Source organism: Micromys minutus (assembly GCF_963924665.1).
Source record: "Micromys minutus genome assembly, chromosome: 31".
Lineage (NCBI taxonomy): Eukaryota > Metazoa > Chordata > Mammalia > Rodentia > Muridae > Micromys > Micromys minutus.
Window position 1 is genome coordinate 15041380 of NC_137966.1, and position 23814 is coordinate 15065193.

General features: G+C 50.6%; 1 protein-coding gene across 3 annotated transcripts; it reads left to right on the forward strand.

The window, feature by feature from the left end:
• Nucleotides 1–1249: 1249 nt before the first annotated feature.
• UBE2I (ubiquitin conjugating enzyme E2 I) lies at nt 1250–16155 on the forward strand. 3 transcript variants are annotated; one of them, XM_080908134.1, is made up of 7 exons: nt 1250–1385; nt 6456–6532; nt 6658–6741; nt 7577–7649; nt 11640–11749; nt 11869–11948; nt 14209–16155. In XM_080908134.1, the coding sequence occupies exons 2-7, from the start codon at nt 6467–6469 to the stop codon at nt 14270–14272; spliced, it is 477 nt and encodes a 158-aa protein (XP_080764260.1). In that variant the 5' UTR covers nt 1250–1385; nt 6456–6466; the 3' UTR covers nt 14273–16155. The 3 variants fall into 3 exon arrangements, with proteins under 3 accessions (XP_080764260.1, XP_080764259.1, XP_080764258.1); XM_080908133.1 differs by having other exon boundaries at nt 1274–1374; XM_080908132.1 differs by lacking the exon at nt 1250–1385 and adding an exon at nt 2113–2216.
• Nucleotides 16156–23814: the final 7659 nt, after the last annotated feature.

Sequence of the window (23814 nt, forward strand, 5' to 3'; positions counted from 1 at the left end):
AAAATGTCAGCCAGCCCCAGTTAAACATTGTCCTTTATAAGACTTGCTCCAGCCCTGCTGTCTCTTCACAGCAATGGAAACCCTAAGACAGTGACCAAACCCCTAAGTCATAACAAACACCACCCAATGAACAATCAAAAAAACATCCACCCCAACTCTTGGGAATGGGGACATCATGTTAAGATTGCTTTCTGCTATCTTCAGACAATGACATTTATAAGTCCATTTGGTCTGTATAACCAAACCGTAATATAAACAAATCTCCATCCATGCCATATGAAAGGATAGCATGTAACAATAAGCCCCGAGGACTCTGCAGCCGAGATTTATTGGCTGTGTAGACATTCACGTCTCAGCCAGTCTCTGAGCTGCTCCCATGAAGACGGGTCAACATTCATGTCACCTATTTTGTCTTTTTCATCTCTTCCTTCATGTCTGCAGCCAAGATTTTTGGGAGGTCTCCCCTGGTCAAGTCTATCCTTTATTAATTTTGCAGTTATCCGAAGCTTTTCGTTTCCTGTTGAAACAAAGACATAACCTCTCCCTCAAATAAAAAGTAAAAAAAAAAAAAAAAAAAAAAAAAAAAAGCCACTCAGAGCCACCAGCTACAAGATGAGAGCCCCCCAGACAATCTGCTGATAACTTTGGTCCCTGATGGTACAGTCCACAGGCCAGGGCTGCTCTTGGTCAACATATGTAGATGCCCAAGAGCCACCAGTCTTGGAAGCTGCTGTGCAGGTTGGGATGGATCCAAAATAAATGCTGTCTGTTGGGAGTACAAATCTGCTGGGGTCAGCAAACACTACAACTGGGTGTCAGGGACTTGTATCTAAGTCTACAAGTCGGCCCTAATGAGTCCACAGTCCCTCAGGATCTGGTTCTCATCGTGATCTTAACTCTAAAACAGTACGGCTAAGAACAGAGGAATTAACAGGGTGAGCTCCAGGGAATGGTGGAAGGGGCATGGGACCTTGGTCCCTGTTCTGGGGCACCCAACAGCCTCAGAAGTCAGAAGGCAAGAGGGGAACGAAGGAAGGAGAGGGTGGTGAGTAAATGGATGGAGACACAGATGAACACTTGAGTCCCCAACAGCACTGGACCCCATAGTCCGATATCCCTGAAAGCCCTTGTTGGTTGCAACTGGCCACGGAAGGCTTCCGGCACGTGCCAAAAAAAAAAAAAATGGAGCAGGCGCCAGGATGGCCACCAGGGGGCCAGCCGACAGTTCTAAGTACCCGTCCCGTCGGTGAGTCGGTGAGGAAGCATCTGAGCACGGAGCTGGGTTGCAGAGGTCTGGCCGAGGAAACTAGACTAGGCCACGGCGTGACAAGCGCGTGTCCAGCGGGGCCAGCAGAAGGCGCGCAGGGGTTTCAGGTGGAACTGAGGTGTGGGGTGCGGCACAGGGGAGGGGACTAGGGGCGGAGGGGTTTTCGGGTGCTGCCCCTCCCCCACGGTTCAGGCCCATTTCCCTCCCCCACTAAAGGCTAACTCGTTAGGTTAGGGAGCATCCACATTTCTCTCCCCGTCGGTTGTGCATGCGGTTGGCCCTTTGTATGAAGCCAACTCATTGGGTAGGTTCGAGATTTACCCCGCCCAAGTCCCCGAGCTGGCCAATTGCAGAAAGTGTCACAGCGCGCTATGTTCCGGGGATTGTCACCGTAATGCGACGATTCCCGGGATGTTTAGGCCTCAGTGATCTTTGCTCCCGGGACTCGGGCCTTGAACCCAAGGATACCTCCAGAGTCTGTGCCCGGGAAGATGCTCTCTGAGCATCTGGATGACCCTTGGAAATCTATGCTTCCTTTTCTTCACACGACTCTCTAATGTGTCCTCGAGTGGACGCGCTGATCCCAAAGAGGAGTTTGCAGACGCTCCCTCGAGTCTAGGACGCGGCCCCTTTAAGAGTGCGGCCGTTCAAGGCACCGCCTGCCTGGACAGGCGCCCCAGTCCCGGGCTCCGTAAGTGGTCGCGAGCAACGAGAGCGTGACAGCCGAGTGCAGGCTGAGGGAAGCTCCTGTCTAAGTAGACGGCGTAGGCCACCGGACAGGAGCGACCGTTCGCTGAGCAGGCGTACGGCGGGCAGCCCAGCTGAGGCCCCGCCCCGCCCTCTGGGGTCCTGCGCTCCGGGCTGCGCGCGGCGGGCGCGGAGGGAAGTCCCGAGACAAAGGAGCGCCGCCGCCTCTGCCGCCGCGACGGTCCGGGCCGCGGTCGCCCAGGTGAGCCGCTACCGGCCTGCGCGCGCACTCCGATCCTCTCTCCGAGTCGTCGCCGTTCCCAGTGAGCTTCCGGGAGGCGCCGAGCGGAGCCCACGGCGGCCTCCTCTCGCTCGCGGCCTCCTCCCGCCTCCGAGTCTCGGCCTTCGGGGCACTAGGGCCCAGCCGCTGTGCCACGGGCGAATGCAGGGTTGGGAGCACGGCCCACTGCCCCCCTACTCTTGGCGTACTGAGTTCCGCCGACCCCGCAACAGATAATCTGGGCTTCCCAATAGCTCCCAGACACGTTCTGGGTGGTACTGGGCTCCGTAGTTAGGCGTGCGGGAGTGCAGGAAGGCCGTGGGCATTGGGCCGTGTCGCGGCCTGTAAGCACCCGGAGTCACAGCAGAAGGCTTGGCTTATTTCGTTCGTTGCTGAGACGCTAGGGTTGTAGTTTGGGTTTTTGTGGGGGTCTTGTGTATATTCTCTGCCCCCCTGTCCTTTATTCTTAAGGAACTGTTTTAGTGGATGAGTTACCTCCCTGCATAGCAGAAAACGGACATCGAAGGGGAATTTGTTTTGATTCTAAAGGTATTTAGGCTGTGAGTGACTGCAGTCCTGCCCTCCTCTGGCTGTCTCTGCCACTGGAAACTTAAACAGTGTGGTATACTTAGTGAAGGGTCCTTAGGACTTACAGTGTGCATTCGAGTAGAAGAGGCTTAGCCATATCCAATCCAGCCGTAGTGCCTGGTACCCATGCTTCCTCTGCCGAGGTGGGCGGAGATAAGCAACCTTGCACAGGTTCTCTGACCGGTAAGTAGCTCTGAAGTAAGTGGTATCGTCAAATACTGCACACTGCAGGAATCCTGGGGTGGTAAGAAGACCCATCCCTCTGTTCTGCCGGTCTTTAGTGGGGGGGGGGTGTTTCTTCGAATTGTTGGGGGGGTCTTTGTCTCACAGAACTTTTAACTGGTAAAGTGGCTATTATCTGGGAAGGCAAGTTGTAGTTAAGTTGCTTTTGGAGTGCTCTTGGGAGCAGCAGCCACTGTCTCAAGGACCAGGTTTCTTTTCCTTGACCGTGGAGCAGAAGGCCTTTAAGAGCTCTGGTAAGATCCATCTCACTCTCCCTCCCTGTTTTTGAGACAGCATTTTGTAGCCAGGACTAATCTTAACCAGGGTGCTCCCCCTGGTTCAGTCTCCTTAACACTCGAGTGTACAGGCACAAGCCACCACTTGAGCTAGCTTCTCAGTTCTCACTTAGGATGACTGCAGTTGGATGCTAGGACAGAGTTCTCTGGGCAGGCAACTTTCTCTCGAGGTCAGTTATGGCTGTCCCAACAGCTTGGTGTAGCACAATATCCAGGCTTCTTTTCTTCTTTGGAACACTGACCCCAGGGTCCAGAGACCTGTTTGGAAACCCTGCCCAGACTTGCTTGGGACCTTCCGCCATCTGATTGGCTGCGTGAGGATCGCCGCTCCTTCACAGCCTACCCTCAGTTGAAGAAGTGCTTGTGCCCTTAAGCCCAAAGAGGAGATTGGGCCTGTGCTTGAGAAGTTGAAAAGAGGGACACATTGGAAGTGTGCCCTGCTCCAGCCATTGTCCTCAGGGCTACCCCCGACACCCTTCTAACAGCTCAGAGCTAGCCCTTCCCTGCCAGTGTCATTTGGGCATTATTGCAGTTTGCTCTTAACAACAACCCCTATGGCCAGCAAACTGCCTTTCCCTCTTAAGTGAATGCCACCTGGAGCTTGGAGCAGAACCTAGGTGGTTGTGCTGTTCCTGGATAGGCTTTAGTCCTGTGCTGGGGAAAGACAGTTGGGTTTGGACTTGAGGTCGGTAAAAGAGGAGCCTTTCCTTTAATTTGGACACTTTGTGCTTTGGGACTGGAGCTTGTGGCACCTAGGTGCTGTCTGTTGTGATTTACAAGAAAGGAATCAGGATATGCTTGAAAGAGCTACGTATGCTCAGAAGGAATGCCAACACTGTCAAGGCTTGTCCTGGTGGCTTGTGCTTTTTCTTTTCCTTATTTTAAAAATATTTTTTATGTACACTGTTGTTGTTGTGTGTGTGTGTGTGTGTGTGTGTGTGTGTGTGTGTGTGTGTGTGTGAGAGAGAGAGGGAGAGAGGGAGGGTGTGTGAGGGTGTCAGGTCCCCTGAAACTGGAGTTACAGGCAATAAGCTGCCATGTGGATACAGGTCCTCTGGAAGAGCATCTAGTGCTCTTAATTGCTGAGCCCTCTTGCCAGTCCCAGCTTGTGCTTCTAAAACAGTTTCTTCGTGTTGGCTTAGAGAGTACAGGATGTTAAAAATGCTGATACGGGGTGTTTGTCTTATAGTGACCTCACCCACTGGGCTCCTGGGTGATGCCACCATGATGGCAGTCGTAGCCCTTCTCTACTTTTGTACTTGTACGGTTACCAAAAGCAGTAGGGTGCTGTGGTGCATGATCGTCAAGGCCAGCCTGGTCTATGTAGTATGTCTCTGGCCAGCTGTGGCCACGAGGCGAGACTGTCTCCCAAAATAAAGGGAAAAGGTGGTCTAGGAGCCAGATGTAGTGGCTCATGCCTGTAATCGCTTAATCGCTTGTCAGGAGGATTGTTCTGAGTATTGTGCTAACCTGGGCTACAATGTGAGGCTCTGATCTCAAAACAAGCCACCTGTGACTTCATTGCAGGGCTTTACCAGATTGCTTTGACTCAAGGGTCTGTTCAGGTAATGCCACTGAACAACTACGCTTACAGATGAGGATGCATATCTAAATAGCCCACCTGTGCACAGGGAAGCTGTGTAAGCTCTAGAGGCCCTGGCTGTAATTCCTAGAGTAATCATAGCTTTTCAGGTAAAATGGGCAGCCTGAGCTAAGTCTAAGTAGCAGGAACTCTAGGGAGGTCTACTTGAGGCCTGTCTGAAGCTGTGGCAGGAGTGTCTTCTAGCAAGAATCTTGTTCTTGTCCAGAGGTGATTGAAGAATCTGCCTCAAAGTGAAGACTTTGAGATGAAAACAATATACTAGGCTAGTGCTGGTCTAGCTGGGAGATTTTACCCACAGCCCAATAGAAGCCTGGGATCAAATACGGAACCTCGGAGAAGCAGCTCAGTGTGAAATACCCATTGCCCTACTAGAGTTTTGCTCGTGGGGGTTGTGTCCCTGTGATACACCCACTCTGTGCTCTGTGGGTTTGAGAGTCACTGAGTACTGTTTCATGTGGGTTTTTTTTTTTTTTTTTTTTAAAGTAGTATTAAAAAGTAGGGGCTGGAGAGCTGGTTTAGCGGTTAAGAGCACTGACTGCTCTTCCAGAGGTCCTGAGTTCAATTCCCAGCAACCACATGGTGGCTCACAGCCATCTGTAATGAGATCTGATGCCCTCTTCTGGTGTGTCTGAAGACAGCTACAGTGTATTTATATAAAATATAATAATAAATAATTCTGGGGGTGGTATAGTGGTTTTTAAAAGCCCAAACAGGTGGTAGCCAGGTTGGAGTCACAGTCAAAACAGCAGGCTGTGGGCCTAGGTCGAGGTGCTCCTTCGCCCATGCTGAGTGGATCCTAAGGGACTGTTCAAGTGTGCCAAGATGGTCCCGCACAGAGGCTGCTGACCTGACCTGGACCTTGTCCTCCTTCCGCCAGAGTCATGGAGCAGCTCTCTGAACTGTGAGCTGATATGCTGCGGCCTAATAGTCTGCCTGTGGACGTGTGCCACACTCCACCCTGTGGTGCACATTTTTCTCACTAGTCCATTTAGAAGAAGTGATTGTCCTCCTGTCAGGCCTGATTCTAAGCTGGGGTCTCAGGGCCCTTGTTCCTGAACCCTCCTCTAATTCCCAGGCTAGCACTCTACCTTGGTGGCATTTTCTATGGTGTTGTGAGCCAGTGAGCCACATGCTAGCCTTAGATGAGTGCGTGCCGTACCTGCGAGGCTATGCCTGTCATTACTGTGGAGTGAGTGCCAAGTCTCTAGAGATGCTCAATGCCTGCCAGGGAGGTGACAGCCTTTGTCCAGGCTCTTCTAACTGCACCTTACAGCAGTTGAGTTTGTAAAACGTGAGATACAGTAATGGCACTCTGCCTGCCTACCTGGAGGTGTTCTGAGGGGCCGGATGAGGGGTGTAATGCTAGCACTCATTCCAAGGGCAGCTTGCCCAGCTGGACTCTAGCCTCATTTACCTGCTTCTTGGTAACAGCCCTCTCTGGCTGAGGTGGGAGGTGGCTTAGAAGAGATTTGTGTGCTTTACCTAACCCTCCCTCTGTGGATTCTGTTCCAGGGACTTTGAATATGTCGGGGATTGCCCTCAGCCGACTTGCCCAGGAAAGGAAAGCTTGGAGGAAGGACCACCCTTTTGTAAGGAGCATTCTATGTTTGTGCCACAAGGAGGGGCTTTCTGTTTGGGTTGGTGTTCTTAGTCTGTGGCCACTGGGTGAAAGCCAGGCTTGTCTGAGCTGGTTTGTTTGTGACTTCTTTCTCAGGGCTTTGTGGCTGTCCCAACAAAGAACCCTGATGGCACAATGAACCTGATGAACTGGGAGTGCGCTATCCCTGGAAAGAAGGGGGTAAGGGCAACTACTGGCTTTGCACCTACTAACTTAAGAAGAGATTTGAGGGAGCCAAAGTACCAGAAGGGACCTGAGTTCTCAGATTTTTGACCACAGCTAGCCTACCAGGTCACAGCTATCCCCAGGATAAGGAGTGGTCTGTGGTGGTAGGGAGGCTTGGACCCTGGGGTGAGGCGCAGGGGAAGGTTATAAAGTGGTGAGTCCCTACTGCCAAGTGCCCATGGAGCGCACGGGCTGTTTCTTTATGCACATTGGCCTCAATACAGCCAGTTGTCTACCCTTTTTCAGCATGTGTGAGAGGGATGGTCTCCTATAACTTTAGGCATTTTCCAAACCTGGGCCTCCAAGTTCAGCTTAGTGTCTGAGCAAAAACGTAGTTTGTGTTCATCTGTATATGGCTCTATTTCTAGTGTGGGGTGGGTCCCTCACATATGCCCAGGTTGTTCTTGTCTCTCCAGTTACCTTGGGGCGTTTGCACCATGGTGCTTCCATCACATGAGGTGGGGATAGGAAAATGGTCTGGTGGCAAGTAGTGCCCTTTCCCTACCTTAGGATCCAAGGTGCTGGCTTGAGTAATACAGGTACGAGCTGCTGGACCCAGCTTCTGTTTGCTGAGCTCCTCTACTGTGTTCAAGCCAGCTTCTGTCTCCATCTTACCTGAGGAGGGCTCTAGCTCCTCATAGGCACAGTGGGGTCTTCTTTGGTCCGAGGGAGATGGTAATGGTGTGGGGCAGTTAGTGAACAGGCCCAAAGGACCCAGGTTTCAGGAAGCATCTCTTGGGCTTACCTTGGCAAATGAGCCACAGGTCTAACCTTCATTCCCTCCCCACAGACTCCATGGGAAGGAGGCTTGTTCAAGCTACGGATGCTTTTCAAAGATGACTATCCGTCCTCACCACCGAAATGTAAGTTGTGCAAAGAACCAGCTTCCCAGCACCACCCTTGGGAGCCATGTCTATGGATGTTTGGCCTAGCAGGCAGGTGTCAGTGCTGGAATAAAGCCAGTACTAGTGAGTTGGCTTGGATGACAAGTCCCAGGGTAGAGGTGCACATAATTAGTGTGGTCTCTAATCCCAGCCAATCGGGATTTCCACACATGGCAGAGGGAGAGTTGTCAGGTTTAAGCTCCTGGGTGCTTTTTTGCCCACAAGTGCCACAGGGGAGTAGAACAAGAGTCTGTAAGTTCCTGCCAGATTGTGGTTAGCACACATCAGGCAGTGAGTTCAAAGCACTAAAGGAGAGAAGAATCTCACTCATCCATCTGTTGTGTTCTGTTGGATACCCAGTCTCCCGGTGAGAGGCTGTGCTTGTGGCCTTCAGACCTGTGGGTCAGAAGAGAAAGCTGGACTGATCTCAGTGCAGCTCAGCAGAACTTGTTTGGGGGTGCAGTGCCCACTACCACCATTCTACCCAGGGTAAAGACCAGGTCTGAGCTGGTTTGTAAATAGAGATGTCGGCTGCTGCAGGGTCCTCCGGGAATGCTTAAACATAGCTTATTGGGAACCACTCGATGGAGTCTTGCCTGCTGCCCTGTTTGGGATTTCCTTGTCTGAGTTCTTTTTGGCATACTATTATTGGTTCTTTCTTTCTTTTTTCTTTTTTTTTTTTTAATAGTTTAATGTATTTTAATAGCAAACTTACAGGAACAGCACAGAAGACAGACAACATTAAAAACATGTACTTGCATGTAGGACAACTCAGTTAGAAAAGTATAGTGGATGGATGGAATCTACCAGATGATAAAAACGCTACAAACACCATTTAGTTGCCGTCAATAAGAAATTTACTTATTTTTAAAAAATTCAAATGCTGGCATTGTCCAGAAAATTTAACAGGTTTATTTATAATTGTTATAAAATTGAACTGTTGAAATGTATTCACTGAAACATTTTGCTTGCATTAATGCTTTACATCTTGGATTTATATTAAAAATTCACACACAAATGAACGTGGAAAAACTGCCAATACCTGATTCTGTCCTATGTTTACACTCACAATCATATACTTAGGTACCTTTGACCCCATGGAAAAAATATCTAACAATCAGAACTACTGATAACAGGAAGAGGAAAAACAATTTTTGAGAATGAAATGTTTCCCCTCATAGTGGACTCTTAAGCATGTTCCCCGCGTATGCGGCGTGCTAGCTGGATATCTTTTGGCATAATTGTTACACGTTTGCCATGGATAGCACACAGGTTGATATCTTCAAAAAGGCCAACCAGACAGGCCTCACTTAACCTCCTGCAAAGCACCAATAGCTGTGCTCTGGAAGCGCAGATGTTTTGAAGTCCTGAGCAATTTCTCGCATCAGACGCTGAAAGGGGAGCTTGCGAATCAGAAGTTCAGTGGACTTCTGATAGCGTCTGATTTCACGGAGTACCACAGTGCCAGGCCTGTAACGATAAGGTTCCTTCACCCCTCCAGCAGAGGGCTCACTCTTGGGAGCGGCTTTTGTAGCCAGTTGTTTCCTAGGTGCTTTACCACCGGTGGATTTGCGGGCAGTCTGCTTTATACGAGCCATGGTATGGGCACCTCCTTACCCCCCTTCTCCTTCGGCTGGAGCTCAGCAAGGGAGAGGCGGCGTGGCAAAGACTGCTTTGGTTCTTTCTTTTAATTAAGGGTATGTAGCTAAGAATTGAGACAGACAGTTGTTGGTCTTCATGTGGTGCTGGGATCCTGAGCAAATACAATGAGACACGAAGTCTCTCAAAACTGGCAAGGAAAACCAAGATGCAACTGCTGATGAGGAAAAAAGTGAACCTGAAGAAATGGGTGTTTGAAAATTGAGCTGTTGTAGTAGGAATGCCGTGTACCATAGGAGGGAAGTCTTGTGCTCTGGAGACCATGGGCATTTCTGAGCAGCCTGAGGTAGCCTCAGCAATTATGTGGGACAATGATTATCCAAGCTAGTCTGCAAGTGCCACAGGGTGTCCCAATCAATCAAGCAGGATCTAAAGTGTGTGTGGAGGTACCAACAGCGACAGGGGCAGTCAGTCCCTTGAAGTTTCAGGACCCTCAAGATGCAAATGGAGACCCAGGATAAACAGAGTGCTCAGACCCATTAGCAGGGTAGACTATTGTCACCAACTAGTTACCATGACATGGTTAGATGTTGTGGGACTTGTACAAAGACAGGCAAGCAGACCGTGAGCAAAGTGGATAGTGCAGAAAAGCCTCGCTCATTCACAGCCAATATGTGATGAAACTAGCAGGTGTTGCTGGTGGGTGTGAGGGAAATCTCCTTTGCCATAGCCTGTAGGTTCAGCTCAGCCAAGTAAATGAGGAACAGGGCAGCTTTGGAGAAGGCTCCAGAGGTTTTCTGATCTTGGTGGAGGGCATTCTTTGTCATAGAAGTACAAGAGGTGTTGGCCTTGGTGGTGGCTATCTGTATGAACCTGGAGTTAAGTCTGTCTTAGAAGATAGCAGCTAGTGAGAGAAATGCAAAGGAGCAGAGTATGCCGTTTCTCGGGCTCTTCTGGGTTACCAGGGAGGGCTGAGGCAGCCAAGAGCTGAGTAACAGAAACTCTTAGGCACTTGCTGTGGTGTATGAAGGTTATTTCTCTGGAAGATCTCTGCTGTCACCAGTAAAACTCACCTGCCACTATTCTGTAGAAACAACTGGTAGAAATGTCCACAAAGACAAGACAGGAACGCCATGAAAGCCTAGTTGGTGATACAGGAAGTCAGAGTTGGTGCAGGCATGTATTAGTAGCAGCCTGGGAAATAATTGAGAGTAAAGGGAAACAAAACATAGCATATAAATCCCCAGACAGCAAAATGGCGGGCTCCTTAATACCTGACCCATGCCTAAAGCAGCTTCTGCTGAGTGAGGCTAAAGCAGAGGAGCTAATAATCCAGCTGAGATTCATATTCAAGTTAACACTGGTAGAAGTAAACATGGTGGGCAAGTAAGATTAAACTTGTGTTTGCAAAGTACAAGTTAAAGAGCAAAAAGATGAGCCCAGAATTGGGAAAGATGCCTGCTAGAGAAGACTTGTGTTGAGAATCACTGATGAGTAAGGGACTCCAAGATAAGGTGAGCTTTAAAGCAGAAGTGTTGGCTCTGGATTAGAGTACTAGCTGCTCTTCTGGTGAACCAAGGTTGGATTCTAGCATGACAGCTCACAACTAGCAACAACTCCTGTCCTAGGGAATTTGACACTCTTTTTTTGGCTCTCATAGACTATCCCACACACGTGATCCACAAACATACATGTAGGTACAATATCTACATGCATTAAAGATTTACTTATTTAATTTATGTATATGAGTACACTGTAGCTGTCTTCATGCATACCAGAAGAGGGCATCAGATCTCCCTACAGATAGTTGTGAGCCACCATCTGTAATGGGATCAGATGCTCTCTTTCTGGTCTGTCTGAAAACAGTTATAGTGTACTCACATAAAATAATTAAATAAATAAATAATTAAAAAAAAAAAAGAAGAAGTTTGCCTAGATCAAAATGAGGCACATTCTCAAGTACCAGCTGTGGGATAGTACTTGAGTGGAGCAGATATTTTTATTGTAAAGAAATGTGGTGTACTTGAAGCCTGTTTACTGAAGTGGCCTACACACTGAAAAGGTCTTTGAGGAATGCACTCTGGCCTCTTTCCTCTTTCTATGGACATGAGAGAAGAGCATAGGCTCAATTCTCCTAGCTCCTGGCCATGGTCTCTGCTGCTCCAGGTTCCTCAAGACAGAGGTCTGCTGTACCTACGCTTGTCTCCTCTGGAGGGAAAAGGTGTATTCTCCTCTTTCTGGCCCTCTGCTATTGACTTTCTGAGTTTGTTTCTTTTAAAGGAGCTCTGGTGTCAGGAAGAAGGGCAAGGGCTGCACGGGATAGGGACAGCATCTGCCTCCAAAAGTATTCCTTTCTCCCCTGTCCTCCAGGTAAATTTGAGCCACCACTGTTTCATCCAAACGTGTATCCTTCTGGCACAGTGTGCCTGTCCATCCTGGAGGAAGACAAGGACTGGAGGCCAGCTATCACGATCAAACAGGTATGGAGTGGCAGCCAGCTATCCTGCTATAGGTTTGTCCTGTTCACAGTAGCCAAGGCTACTTTTCATATCCTACAAGCCCCATCGTTGGAAGCTGATTGTTATTGTTTCTCTTACAGATCTTATTAGGAATTCAAGAACTTCTAAATGAACCAAATATTCAAGACCCAGCTCAAGCAGAGGCCTACACAATTTACTGGTTAGTAGCAACTGCCAGCTGGCTAACCTTCCTTCCCTGGAAGTGCAGACTGGACGCCTGTCAGATTGGAACTGTGGGTATGATAGCTGAGAGGGAGGCCCTGGGAAGAGGCGCGTGCTCCCGCTGGGTGGCAGCACAAGAGCCTCCAAGGAAACTGCACATCTAACCTGTCAGTAACAGAACTGTGTATACAAGGAGCTTACTCTGAGCAAGGACAGGGCCCAGAGTACGATGGTAGGTGTAGAACAGGTGATGTGGGTACTGGACTGTTAGGAGTGATCTGTGGTAGATGTATAAAAAGTCATGGCCTGTTGAATCATAACATCCTTGCTGGTAGAGTGCTCTTGGCTTCTTTTGTATCTACTGAAGAATAACCTCACATAATCAGTTAGAATTTGAATGACATTTGAACCAGTTCTGTAAGCTGCTAGGAAGACACTTAAAATAGAGGTCCTACACTATGCACATATGCACACTCTCTTGTAACTCTCTTGTACTTCATCCTTGCTGACTGAGGATCCTGCTGATCTAGGCAAGAACTGAAGTTACTGTGGCTGGAATTCCTAAGATTAGCCTCACTGCAGGGACCTTGACCCCACTGTTCTCCCTGTGCCTCAGACACCAACCTCCTACCCACCCCTGTGGGACTAGAGCAAAGGTCCTCTGAGCAGAGTCCCAGGCACCTCAATTGTAGTCTGTGGCCCTAAGGAGGTCAGTTACCCCACCACGTCTACTCTTTAAAGAACTAGGCAAAACAGGAAGGAGTGGGTATGTGAACAAAGTTGGGTACATGCCCAACCTTGATATGCTGCCTTCTCTGGTGGCCAAGGCAGGCTGTCTAGCATCCCTGGGAATGTAGCTTGTGCCCCTTGGTGCATTGCCTGTTGTGTACTGACCACCTGTGCTCCAGGCTCTTGTGTAAGGTGCTATGACAGGCCCCGCCTGTGTTCTGCTGTGCTGGCTGCTGATGCTGGCCTGCATGCCTCCTGGTGGAGTGGCCTCACACAGGGAGTGTGCAGCTCGTGAAGGAGTGTACTCCTGCCAGGCCCTTGGAGCCTCTTGTGCTGGTGCTTAGCGACATACTCTGGCTTAGACTGAGTTCTGTTCACAGTTGGTCTCGGATTTGGTTCCCACTTAGCTAACACGGGCTCTGTTCTTCTATAGTTACTACAGGTCTCAGTGCTGGGGTTTCTCTCCTGCATCATCTGGATTTCTGTCAATGGCTTGTTTTGTGTGTGTGTGTGTGTGTGTTTTCACTGTATATGTAGAAGCTTCATGGCCGGTGTCTTGCTGTCCTGTCCTGCTTGAAGGCTGAGTTGCTGTCCTCATGAGAATGTCAGCCTCCTCCCAGAACTAGCATGTGTTCTAAGTGTTATGTCCTCCCTTCTTGGGTTCTGGTTCTTTCTAGAGTGACCTTGGCACAAGAACCTGTCATTTGCACCTTGGCCACTCTGTAAATTCTGAGGCCAGGTAACTTGGGCTCAGGCTTGCTCTAAGGACACTTTGCATGATCACTGATGTGTAGCAACTCATGCTGTGCCAGGACTGTTGAATGAGACCCCTAAGGACTACTGCTCTAGGGAGCTCAGCCTGTAAATGTTTTTTTGTTCCCATGGTTCTTAAGGTCACACTGTTCCCTTACATCAGTTTTCTGTTCACATACACAGTGCAGGCTAGCTTGAGTCTGAAGTCTCAACAGTGGTCCATGCCTTCCATATTGAAAGCCTACAGATGTTCTTATCTGTTTTCAGAACTAAGCAAAACCCAATGCCAGTGGGCTGTTCTCCTGATTGCACTGCCTCACACTTTCTTGTTTACTGCTGATTAAGACTAGACCTGCTGAACTTGCTAGGCAGAGATACACACCTGTATTCCCAGCCGTACTGACAGGCTGTGGTATAGTAAGTTCGCCACTGATCTGGTTTCCCAGTAGTGGAGCCAGCACTTACTAGTCAACAGTGGGGGTGTACTGGAGTGCCATTGTACTCTAGCCTGAGTATTGATACCCTGACTCCCAACAAGAGGCTCAGTCTACCTGGTAGTGGCCCTGCAGGAAGCCGAGGCCACTCTGTGTTCCATGTGGTTGTCTGTGTTTTGTCCCTGAGGTTGAGGTGGACACAGAACCTCCCAATTACAGGACCACCTGTATAACTAACCACTTTGCCTCCCTGCTCTTGGGCAGACACTGGGTGGGTTCTCCTCAGCAAGCAGGTCATGTTGCCACACTATCTAACTCACTTTTCTCTCTTGACCTCCTCAGCCAAAACAGAGTGGAATATGAGAAAAGGGTTCGAGCACAAGCGAAGAAGTTTGCCCCCTCATAAGCAGCGGCCCCGTGACGAGGAAGGGATTGGCTTGGCAAGAACTTGTTTACAACCTTTTGCAGATCTAAGTCGCTCCGTACAGTTACTAGTCGCCTGGGAGGGTTGAGCGGGCGCCATTTTCCATTTCCGCCACTGGCATATTCAGTCTTTTGTATTTTTGATTATTGAGTAAAACTTGCTTTTATTTTAATATTGATGTCAGTATTTCAACTGCTGTAAAATGATAAACTTTTGTACTTGGTAAGCCCCTAGGAGCTAGTTTCTTCGCGTCGCGCTCGGATGCAGGCATGCTTTCCACTGTTCAGAGCTCTGGCCTCCAGCTGGCTATATGACAGAACCACACTCTCCCTCTTCCCTACCCTCGTCCTCAGAAACCTGGGCTGTTGCTTATGAGCCTCAGATCCAAAGTTGGCCAGCATCTCCATTCTGCACCACTTCCTTTGTGTTTATATGGCGTTTTGTCTGTGTTGCTGTTTAGAGTAAATAAACTGTTTATATAAAGGTTTTTGTTGCATTATCATCATTAAAATGTGAGGAGGTACCTCAGTATGTCTGGCCCTCACGTGGCTACAGCCCTTGCCAGGCACCAAGGCTGAGCCTCAGGACCAGCACCTAGGAGGTCTCACAGCTTCTGCTAGGGATATGCCCAGGCCCATGCAGCTCCATCTTCATCTGGTTCTTTGTAAATAGGACTGTGTACAGAGATGTGTTCTGTTCTCCCCACCTGAGTCTTGGGCCTTAAGGTACCAGGCATCGTTGAGATCCTCATGAAGTTGGAATCCGCATCCAGCCTTCGTAAACCCAGCAAGGTGAAAGACTGGCTGATCCAGACCAAGGCTGAGGCCAGGTGAGAGCCAAGGACAAACTGGCCTGCATTGATCTCCCTGCCTGTTAGCTGTAAAGTGGGCCCCACTGTGGCCTGAATGCTAGCTTCAGGCCTTTGATGCCCTACCCTTGCACCTGGAAGAGGCATCCCTGCCACCGGCTCATGCAGACAGCGGGGTCCTTCCTCTAGAGCACCTGAGCACATGGCTCCTGCACTTCCTGGCCTGCATTCAACCCTACCCTACAGCCCAGGAGACAAGCCTGGTGTGGCCTCAGCACAGGATGACCTCAGGTACTACCGTCCACATACTCTGCTTGCTGGAGCTGGTCTGGGTGAAGCTGCTCTTGGCAGTGGCCCGCCTGGGCTGGGCTGGGTCTGTGGGGCTTACAGAACACAGGGAGGTACAGTGGACATAGGCAGTGATCAGTCTCCATCAGACTTGTTCCAGAGGCCCCTCGGAAGACCTTTGACATGGGAACCAGGCACCAGTGGCTCAAGTTCAGGGACCAATCAAGGGTTGACCAGGTCTGCAGTTCTTCACTCTGGAATTGGAGGGGCTTGTGCTCACACAGCTGGGGGCACCTGTATGGACTGGGGTGCCAGTGCCTTGTGGGTATATTTAGCCACGAGTATAGTTGGGAGCCGAGTTTGGATGAACAGTTGCAGCTAATGGAACAGGGCCTCACCTGGGGAGTTCAGGCTGGTGTGTGTGTGTAGCCTGCTCTCAGAATGTCTTATTTTGTAACAACTGACTACATTTAGTAATAGGTACACATGTATATGGTTAATATATGGAAATTCAATATATTTTATAGTTAAAGTATTCTAAAGTAACTGGTGTTTCTAGCAAACTGTAGTGACCCCAGCTATGAAGTGTTCCTTTTGTACCACAGTCCTTGGATTACCAGAGATGTGAATCTTGTAACATGAGAATGTGGTCTGTGACCATCCTGTGTAAGATGGTGGGGAGGAGGGTATCCCAGCATGAAGCCTCATTGGTAAGGAATTTCGGGCAACAGATTAACCACTGTATCTACAAATCCTCTAATTAAAACATTTCCACAAACTGCAGCCCTCGGGTTGTGTCCTTTGCTTCCTCCTTCCTGCCCATTGTCCATCTGCCCCCATTATCATACTCTTAGGATCTCGCCAGCATCTCTCCAAGCCCGGTAAAGTAAGGTCTCCTTGGGAACCTGATTCCTGGGTGGGGCTTCTTAATGAGGGGTAAAACTACTGGCAGGCACCAAAGTGGGTGCTCCTTGGAGAGCCTGTTGAGGTGGGGCTGGAAAGATGGCAGAGGAACAGGGTTTGGTTCTCAGGACCCATGTCAAGCGATTCTGCAATTGCCTGTAACTCAAGTGCCAAAGGATCCAATGCCCAAATAAGTGTGCACACACAACGGTTTTTTAAATCTTAAAATCTTTTGACAGGGCTCCAGGAATGCTCGTGGTCAACACTGGCCATGCCCATTAGGTAATCTCAAACAGCTGATTTCCAAGCAGCTCCCAGGAGCCTGGGCTCTGTGCTTGTCCATGGATACATCATGGCCTTTGTCTTATTGCTGTGATGAAACACCATCGCCAGAAATCAGGTTAGGTAGGAAAGGGTTTACACTTCCATATCATTGTTCATCATCAAAGAGGAAGTCAGGACAGGAATCTGCCTGCCCAGGCCAGATACAGGCAGATGCAGAGGCTGTGGTTGTGCTGCTTACTGGCTTGCTCCCCATAGCTTGCTCAGTGTTTCTTAGAGAACCCACCACCTGCCCAAGGTGACCTGGTTCACAATGGGCTGGACCTTTACCTAGCAATCAGTAAGAAAATGCCCTACAGGCTTGCTGGCAGCCTGGGCTTATGAAGGCATGTTCATTGAGGTTCTCTTCCCTCCCCGATGACTTTAGCTATGTCAGGTTGACATACAGCACAACATTACGTCTACCAAGATCCACAGGGACTTGGCCAGCTAGATGACCTAGCCACTGCTGCTCCCAACAGTGATGGTTTGGAGCTTATTGGCTCCCCTTGCCTTCTGGGACCATCCAGCCACGGACCACAGAGAAAGCCCAATGACATCTGGATATGCTACATCATTTTGAGGGTGTCTGGGCTCAGTACCGACTCGGATCTCCTGGAACTGATTCGAACCAATTCCAGCAGGGAGGACTCAAGAAATGTTGGGTTTGAGGAACTGAGTTGTGGGTGGGAGCATTCAGTAGCTCTGGAGAATATTAGAGGCCTCCAGACATTATCAGTGACTGAGGGAGGAGTCATTGGGCCTGGTGGGGGTCTGACCTGGGGCAATCAGACTTCAGGGCTTCATGTGTGCTATACAGATATTTTACCAAAAGAGCTATATCCCAGCCCTCAAAACATTGTTTTCTTTGTCAGCCTCCATTTCAATCTCATGGGTCCTACTCGGCCCAGCACAGCACAAGTGCCCTCCTTGGAAAGCCTTTGTGACTTGCTGGTCTTTACTAAATGGGTCCATCTGTCAGCTGACCCAGTCCCTGCCCTGCCCCCAGCATCCACCTACGAGTTAGAGGTCTCCTGGAGGAAGATCCCACAAGGACTGTCTGCTTTGTTCCTCACATGACTCCTGGTACACAATATCTGCACACTCAATGCAGTGTGTGTGGAATGAATGCTAAGTAGCACACAGTCCCAGAACGCTACCTCAAGGCAAGGACAAAGGCAGAGGCCCCTAGAAGTCTCAGATGACCCTCTGACTGCTCGATCTATCCAACTTCTACCCGTGTGTCCTTGGCCCAGCCTGAAGGCCATACCTGAACTCTTGGAGGAGAAAAGGGACAAATGACACAAATGTAAAAGAGACGGTCTGGGTTTGTCCATTTGGGCCCTTGTCTGCCTAGGCCAGATCATCTGGGTCCTCAGCCTGCAACACCCCCTTATGAGAAAGTTCTCACCGCTCTAAGGATTCCTGCCTCTGGAAGGGGCTGGTCCCGGAGCTGAGAAGAGGGTGCCTCCAAACCCAGGTTCTGCAGAGAATGATGAGTACAGATAAACCCCATTGCACAGTGCATGTCCTTTGTCTCCACTTTGACCATAGCACTGCCCTTTACAGAAAACAGGCCCTGGAACACCACCCCTCACTGGACAGATGCTGAGAGCTTGTGTTCACCAGCAGGCCCTCCAGAGTCTCACAGATGGACCTCAGACCAACCAAATAGCCTTTGTGTTATTCTTGGCCAGGACCTGCTTCGTCTGCCTCCCCTCCAGCTTGGTCCCACAAAGAGCAGCATGTGAAACAGCAACATCCCTTGGTGAGAGAGTGCTGCCCTAGCATGCCTCACACCCTACATTCCGTCCCTAGTAGTGCCTACACAAAAAGAAAAAAGACTGGCTCATTAGTCAAGCTTTGGGCTAATGATGTAGCTTGCCTAGCGTGCACAAGGCCCTGGATTCCATCCCCACACCTGCATAAAACCAGGAATGGTAGCACATGCCTGTAATTCCAGGTGGAGGCAGGAGAGGTCAGAGAGGCAGAGGAGGTCAGAGGACACAGGGTGAAGGTTGTCATGGCAACATGGAGGTTCCCAAGGACCAGCTGGACCCAGGTGATATTAATTGGCCTTAAATAGCTATGAACATTAAGGATTTTATAGGTCTAGCATCTTATATGAAGGGCAGTTTGTATCTTTGTCTATGTCTATTTGACGTAATCTTTTTGTGTAGAGGATTTGTGGGTTGAGAGTTGAACATATAAACCTGTATGAAAAGCTTAAAAAAAAGAAAAGGTGGAGGCAGAAAGATCAGCAAATTAAAATTAATCATGGCCAACTAGCAAGTTTGAGGCTTGATGCCAACCTGAACTCCATGAAAATCTGGGGTTTTTTTTTGTTTTGGTTTTGAGGAGAAAACAACAAAAACCTCACATGCCCTAGTACCCAGCCAGAACTGAGCTGGCTCCAGGTGCCTGGACACTGGCTGCAGAAAGGTCCCAAAATACTCGGCATGAACTGCAGTTCAAGGACCAACTTGTCAGGCAGGCTACCCTGAGCCACATCTACCTCTGAAGCCATTTTTCTTCAGCTGGTGGATGGATTCTGGCAAAGCTCCTGGTCTCTGACACTATAAGCCCTCACTGGCTCAGGAACTAAGGGTTCACTACCGTCTCTGGGGTCAGTCATCATCCCTTATTACAGATGGGGACAGACGAGGCTCTGTGTGAAGGAGAACATGTACAGGTGCATCTGAGCCATGACAGCCTCAGGATGACTCAAGAAAGACGACAGCATGAGTCACCATACACACACACACAGGATAAAGGTCTGTGGTGGAGAAAAGAGCCCAGGGAAGACTAGACTCTTCTCTTGGGGCTGGGTTTGGGACCCAGACTGTGCTGTGTGACTCAAAGCCTCTTTCCATGTTTGGATCTCAGATTCCTATCAAAGATGAGAAAAATCTTACCCAACCCAGTCTCAGAGGCTGGAGCTCCTGCAGTGAGCTCCCCCCCCCCACTTCCTGTTTACAGCAGCCTCTAGCTCATCCTTTTACCCCAAAGCCATTACTGTCACCATGGCAACCAGACTGTGTGTGTTCCAACAGGTTGGCAAAACCTGATGCAAGACCATACTAGTGGGCACATCAACTCCAGACTCTGGGAGGGGCATTGGCTATCCCACTCCAACCCCTATTCCCTATAGCTGGACAGTGGGGTACAGGGTCCAGGACCCCTCCCTTGCTCATCTATATCCTGGTCCTGATAGTGGTTTCATCTTTTATCCCTTTGGCCTGTCTGGGTTGTGCCAAGCCAGGGGTTGACTAAGAACTGAGCATTCTACAGGACAATACTCCGTTCTGTCTCCTGTCTGGGTGTAGGACTTGACATAGATGGGAATTGGGGTACAGACAGGTGACCTCACCTGTATGCTCACCGGAATGAAGGACTACGGCCAGGCTGTTGTCCCTCACTTGTTTCCTCTCCAGTTCCCAGTCATGAGGAACACAGGCCCCACTGCCCAGCACTATTTTGAAAGCCTGTTTCAGCTTTGTTTCCCCAGTAGAGACGGTCTTTGCTACAGCGTCAAGTGGAGGACTTTCAGGCCTGCTTTCCTGATTCTCACACTGGTTGGTTCCCATAAGCATGAGACCTTTGAGGCACGCGGTACTGAAGAATGCCTTCAAATCCAGCAGAGGCAGGTGACTCAGAGTTCAAGGCCAGCCTGGTCTAAAGAATGAGCTTCAGGACAGCCAGGACTACACAGAGAAACGAAAATCCAAACCAAACCGACCAACTAAACAAAAGAGACCTTTGGCATAAACTCCAAAGTGGAACTACCTAGAAGCAGTGTGACCACCAGTAGTAACCCACCGAAGACGGTGCTGGTTTTCAGGGGCCTACTGAGCATCGGAACAGTCAAGAACAACTCTCAGTGGGTGCTGAGAGCTCAGGACAATAGGAACCCTGTCAGGTACGCCCTCTGCCCCCGCTTCAGAGCTAGCACTTTTGGGAACTGAACTCTTAACAATTCTCCAGCTGACCATCGTTCTGTTCGGGTGGTGGAGGGGGGCCTTAGGAGAAGTGGGCCGGGAACAGCAGGATCCAGCTACTGTGGCTTAATCCTGGCCGCCTGCATACATTCCCAGATAACAGTGACGTCATGAGATGTCCCAGGTTAATACCAGAGCTGACTTCCCTGAAAGAGAGCAGCTCCTGGCAGTCCTGAGGGGCAGAGCTTCGGTGAGAGGGTTGACTTTGGACATGGCTGTACAGCACTTCAAGAAACACCAGGCACTTCGTGTTTCCTTTGGGCGACTGTAGCTTCCCTGCGGCCCTGGGAAGGAGACCCCGTGACAGCCTCCTCCCTCGGGGGCAGGAGAAGGTGGGGACAGCTAACACAGCCAAGCGAGATCCAACGCAGCGCCCGTCTCTGCACCCACCTGTAGGTCACTGAGCCCTGCGCCCAGAGCAGGGTCTCTCTGGCCAGTACCGAGCGGGTAGGGACCCCCTCCCGACCCCCAACGCGCAGGGTAGGGACGGGCAGGGCTGGAACCTCTGACCAGCAAACGAGGCCAGGCCCCGCCTCCGCCCGCCCGGGCCCCCCGCCCGCGGCGCCCGCTCTGCAGTGCTCAGTCTCCAGCGCGCGAGGCTGCTAGCGGTCGCCGTGCCTCGGTGTCCCCTGCTAGTGAGACAGCGACGCCAGCAGGGATCCCCCCGACCCTGTGGCCCCCGAAGCCCTGTCCACGGTGAGTGATGGAACTTCTGCCCGATGCCGTCAGACTGCCGTCGGGGCTTAATCTGCCTTTTAACACAGACGGACGGACAGACGGACGCGACCGCCCCCTCGGGCTTAGCCCCACCCCCACCCCTGGTTTCTGCACCACGCTCCCAGTGGTGCACGGGAATTGCTGGCGTCAGAGGCAACGGGGAAATTGAGGTCCTGGGGAAACTGAGGCCGCGCGTGCTCAGAGAGAGGGGCGGGGTCGCACGGCCCGCGTCCTAGGGAGTTCCGCACTGCAGAGCGCCCCGGGGGAGGGTTGAAGGGCGAGACCTGTGGGCCCAGAAAGTGCACATCTATAACCTCGGTTCCCCCTGCCGCCGCTGCCGAGCCACCTGACTATAACCCCTCTTCCCAATAGAGGCCACTGACAGAGCTGGGGGTCTAGGAGACGCCCCGCGAGGTTTCTCTGAGCAGGTTGAATGTCATCAAGACCCCAGCGCCCGTGTCCCTCCCACTTTCTGACGCCCCTCATGAGACTTTTGCTCTTATTAACCTGAAATCCCTACCAGGGTAAGCCTTTTTCCTCATTAGTTACCCAGGAATTCAGGCCCTGTCCCTGACCGTGTGTGTGTGTGTGTGTGTGTGTGTGTGTGTGTGTGTGTGTGTGTGTGTGTTTGTGTGACAGACAGAGAAACAGAGACAGAAAGAAAGAAAGCAAGAGAAATATTAGACCAGAGCAGCTCTCAAACTCCCTTCAGACCTCCTGCCTTCAAGGAGAAGAAACCTCAGTAGAACAGGGGAGGGTAACCACAGTTCCCCTCTTTCCCCATCATCAAACACAGCGGACCAGGAGCAACTCAACAGAGACAGAGACGGGTAAGTAGCAGGTAAGGCACCCGAGAAGGGTGAATGAGCCTCCATCTGTGGGGCCTGGAGAGCATCCACCTGCTGCTGGCCTCTGACCCAAGTCGCTCTAGTTCACTTACAGAGATCGGGGTGCAGATCCTCCCCCCCCAACCCTCCTCTTGTGAATCCAGAGGGATGAGCTGGAAAGGAGCATGTGTAACAGGCAGACCAGATGAGCTGTATTTGGCCACCTGAGGAGGGGAGGTTGAGCTACTGAGGCTTTGGGGAGATCTGAGAATACAGGAAGGCTTAGGTGGGGACTGGCCAGGAAGAGAGAAAAAAAGCAAAGGAGACCAAACGCCATCCTACAACATTATTCTGTCCCAGTTTCCAGAGGTCCATGGGAACTAAGGGTGTCCCACTCAACGCCCTCGTATTTGCTATGGACTAGAAGCCTAGGGAGACCTCTCCAACCCTCTACTAAGCTGTCCTTAAATTCTCTGCCTCACTGCCCCACAAGGTCTTCGTATGGCTGTCTGGGAGGTGACAGCTTGGTGTGAGAGCCCTGAGTTAACCAAGCCACTGTACAGCTTGCCTAGTCCCGGACTGGGAATGGGGTGACCATAGCTTTGGATCAGCCTCCAGTTCATACGGCAAGAGCTTCCTGGTGGATCCTTCCTTTGCTTACAGGGCAATTGGGAGCTCTGGCCCTAGTGACCGAGCGTGGGCGGGCCTGTAGGCACGTCCTGCTGAACTATCCAAGCCTAGGAGGGACCGTGTCTGAGCTGTTCCTACCAGAGAGACTGGACTGGGAAATGGGCTTTACGGGGTATCTCATTGCTCTCCTCTATGGATAGTGGCTTCCAGAAATTTACAGGCAGTAGTCAAATACATTCAGGCTTTCGAAGGTAGAGGTAAATGGTGGGGTTCACAGTCAGGCCTTTTTGACAGGATTCTCTCAGGGGGCCTGGGCTGTTGGGTCAGAGAAGTTAACAGCTGCTGAAGCAGCCCAAGGTTTCCAAGGGGACCGGAGCTGTTTCTGGGCACCCAGATGAGCCATCTCTTACAGAGACTGGCTCTGATACACTGCCGTTAGCCTCATCCTAGCAACAGACTTGGGGGTGGGGAGTGGGGGGGTACCGCTGAACCCAAACACAGGACACCTCAGGAAAATAGAATGTTTGCACAGCAGAGCCTTAAATCCCAGGATACCACCTGCCGGTGGTGACCCTGGGCAAGTTCCCAAGCCCACACCTGTTTCCTTGTTTGAGGCAGCGCAGGGGATACACACGCACCTTGGCTCCGGTACTGTCAGGTTACTTTGCTTCTGCGTCACATTTTTCTCAGGGACTGCAAGCCCCTGTGGCCCCTGGCACACATAGATGCAGCTGGTGGTTGCCTTGGCAACAGCTCAAGAAGCGGCCGCTTTCCTGGCTTAGGCCACAGGGGGAGCCGCTCTCCTTTTAGTTGGGGAAGAGCTGGGCTTGTGATACTTGGCCACCTGGGACCTCAGGACAGGCTAGCTATGTGTGGCAAAAGCTTACTGGGTCCCCACATATTGGGAAGAGGTTTGTGGGGTTTCTTCTCAGCGTGCAGAGCCATCTGGCCTTTGTCACCATCTTCATCTCTGGGGGCTCATCAGATAGGAACTCTTTGGAGCAGAGGGGTCAGAACACAGCGGAGGAATGC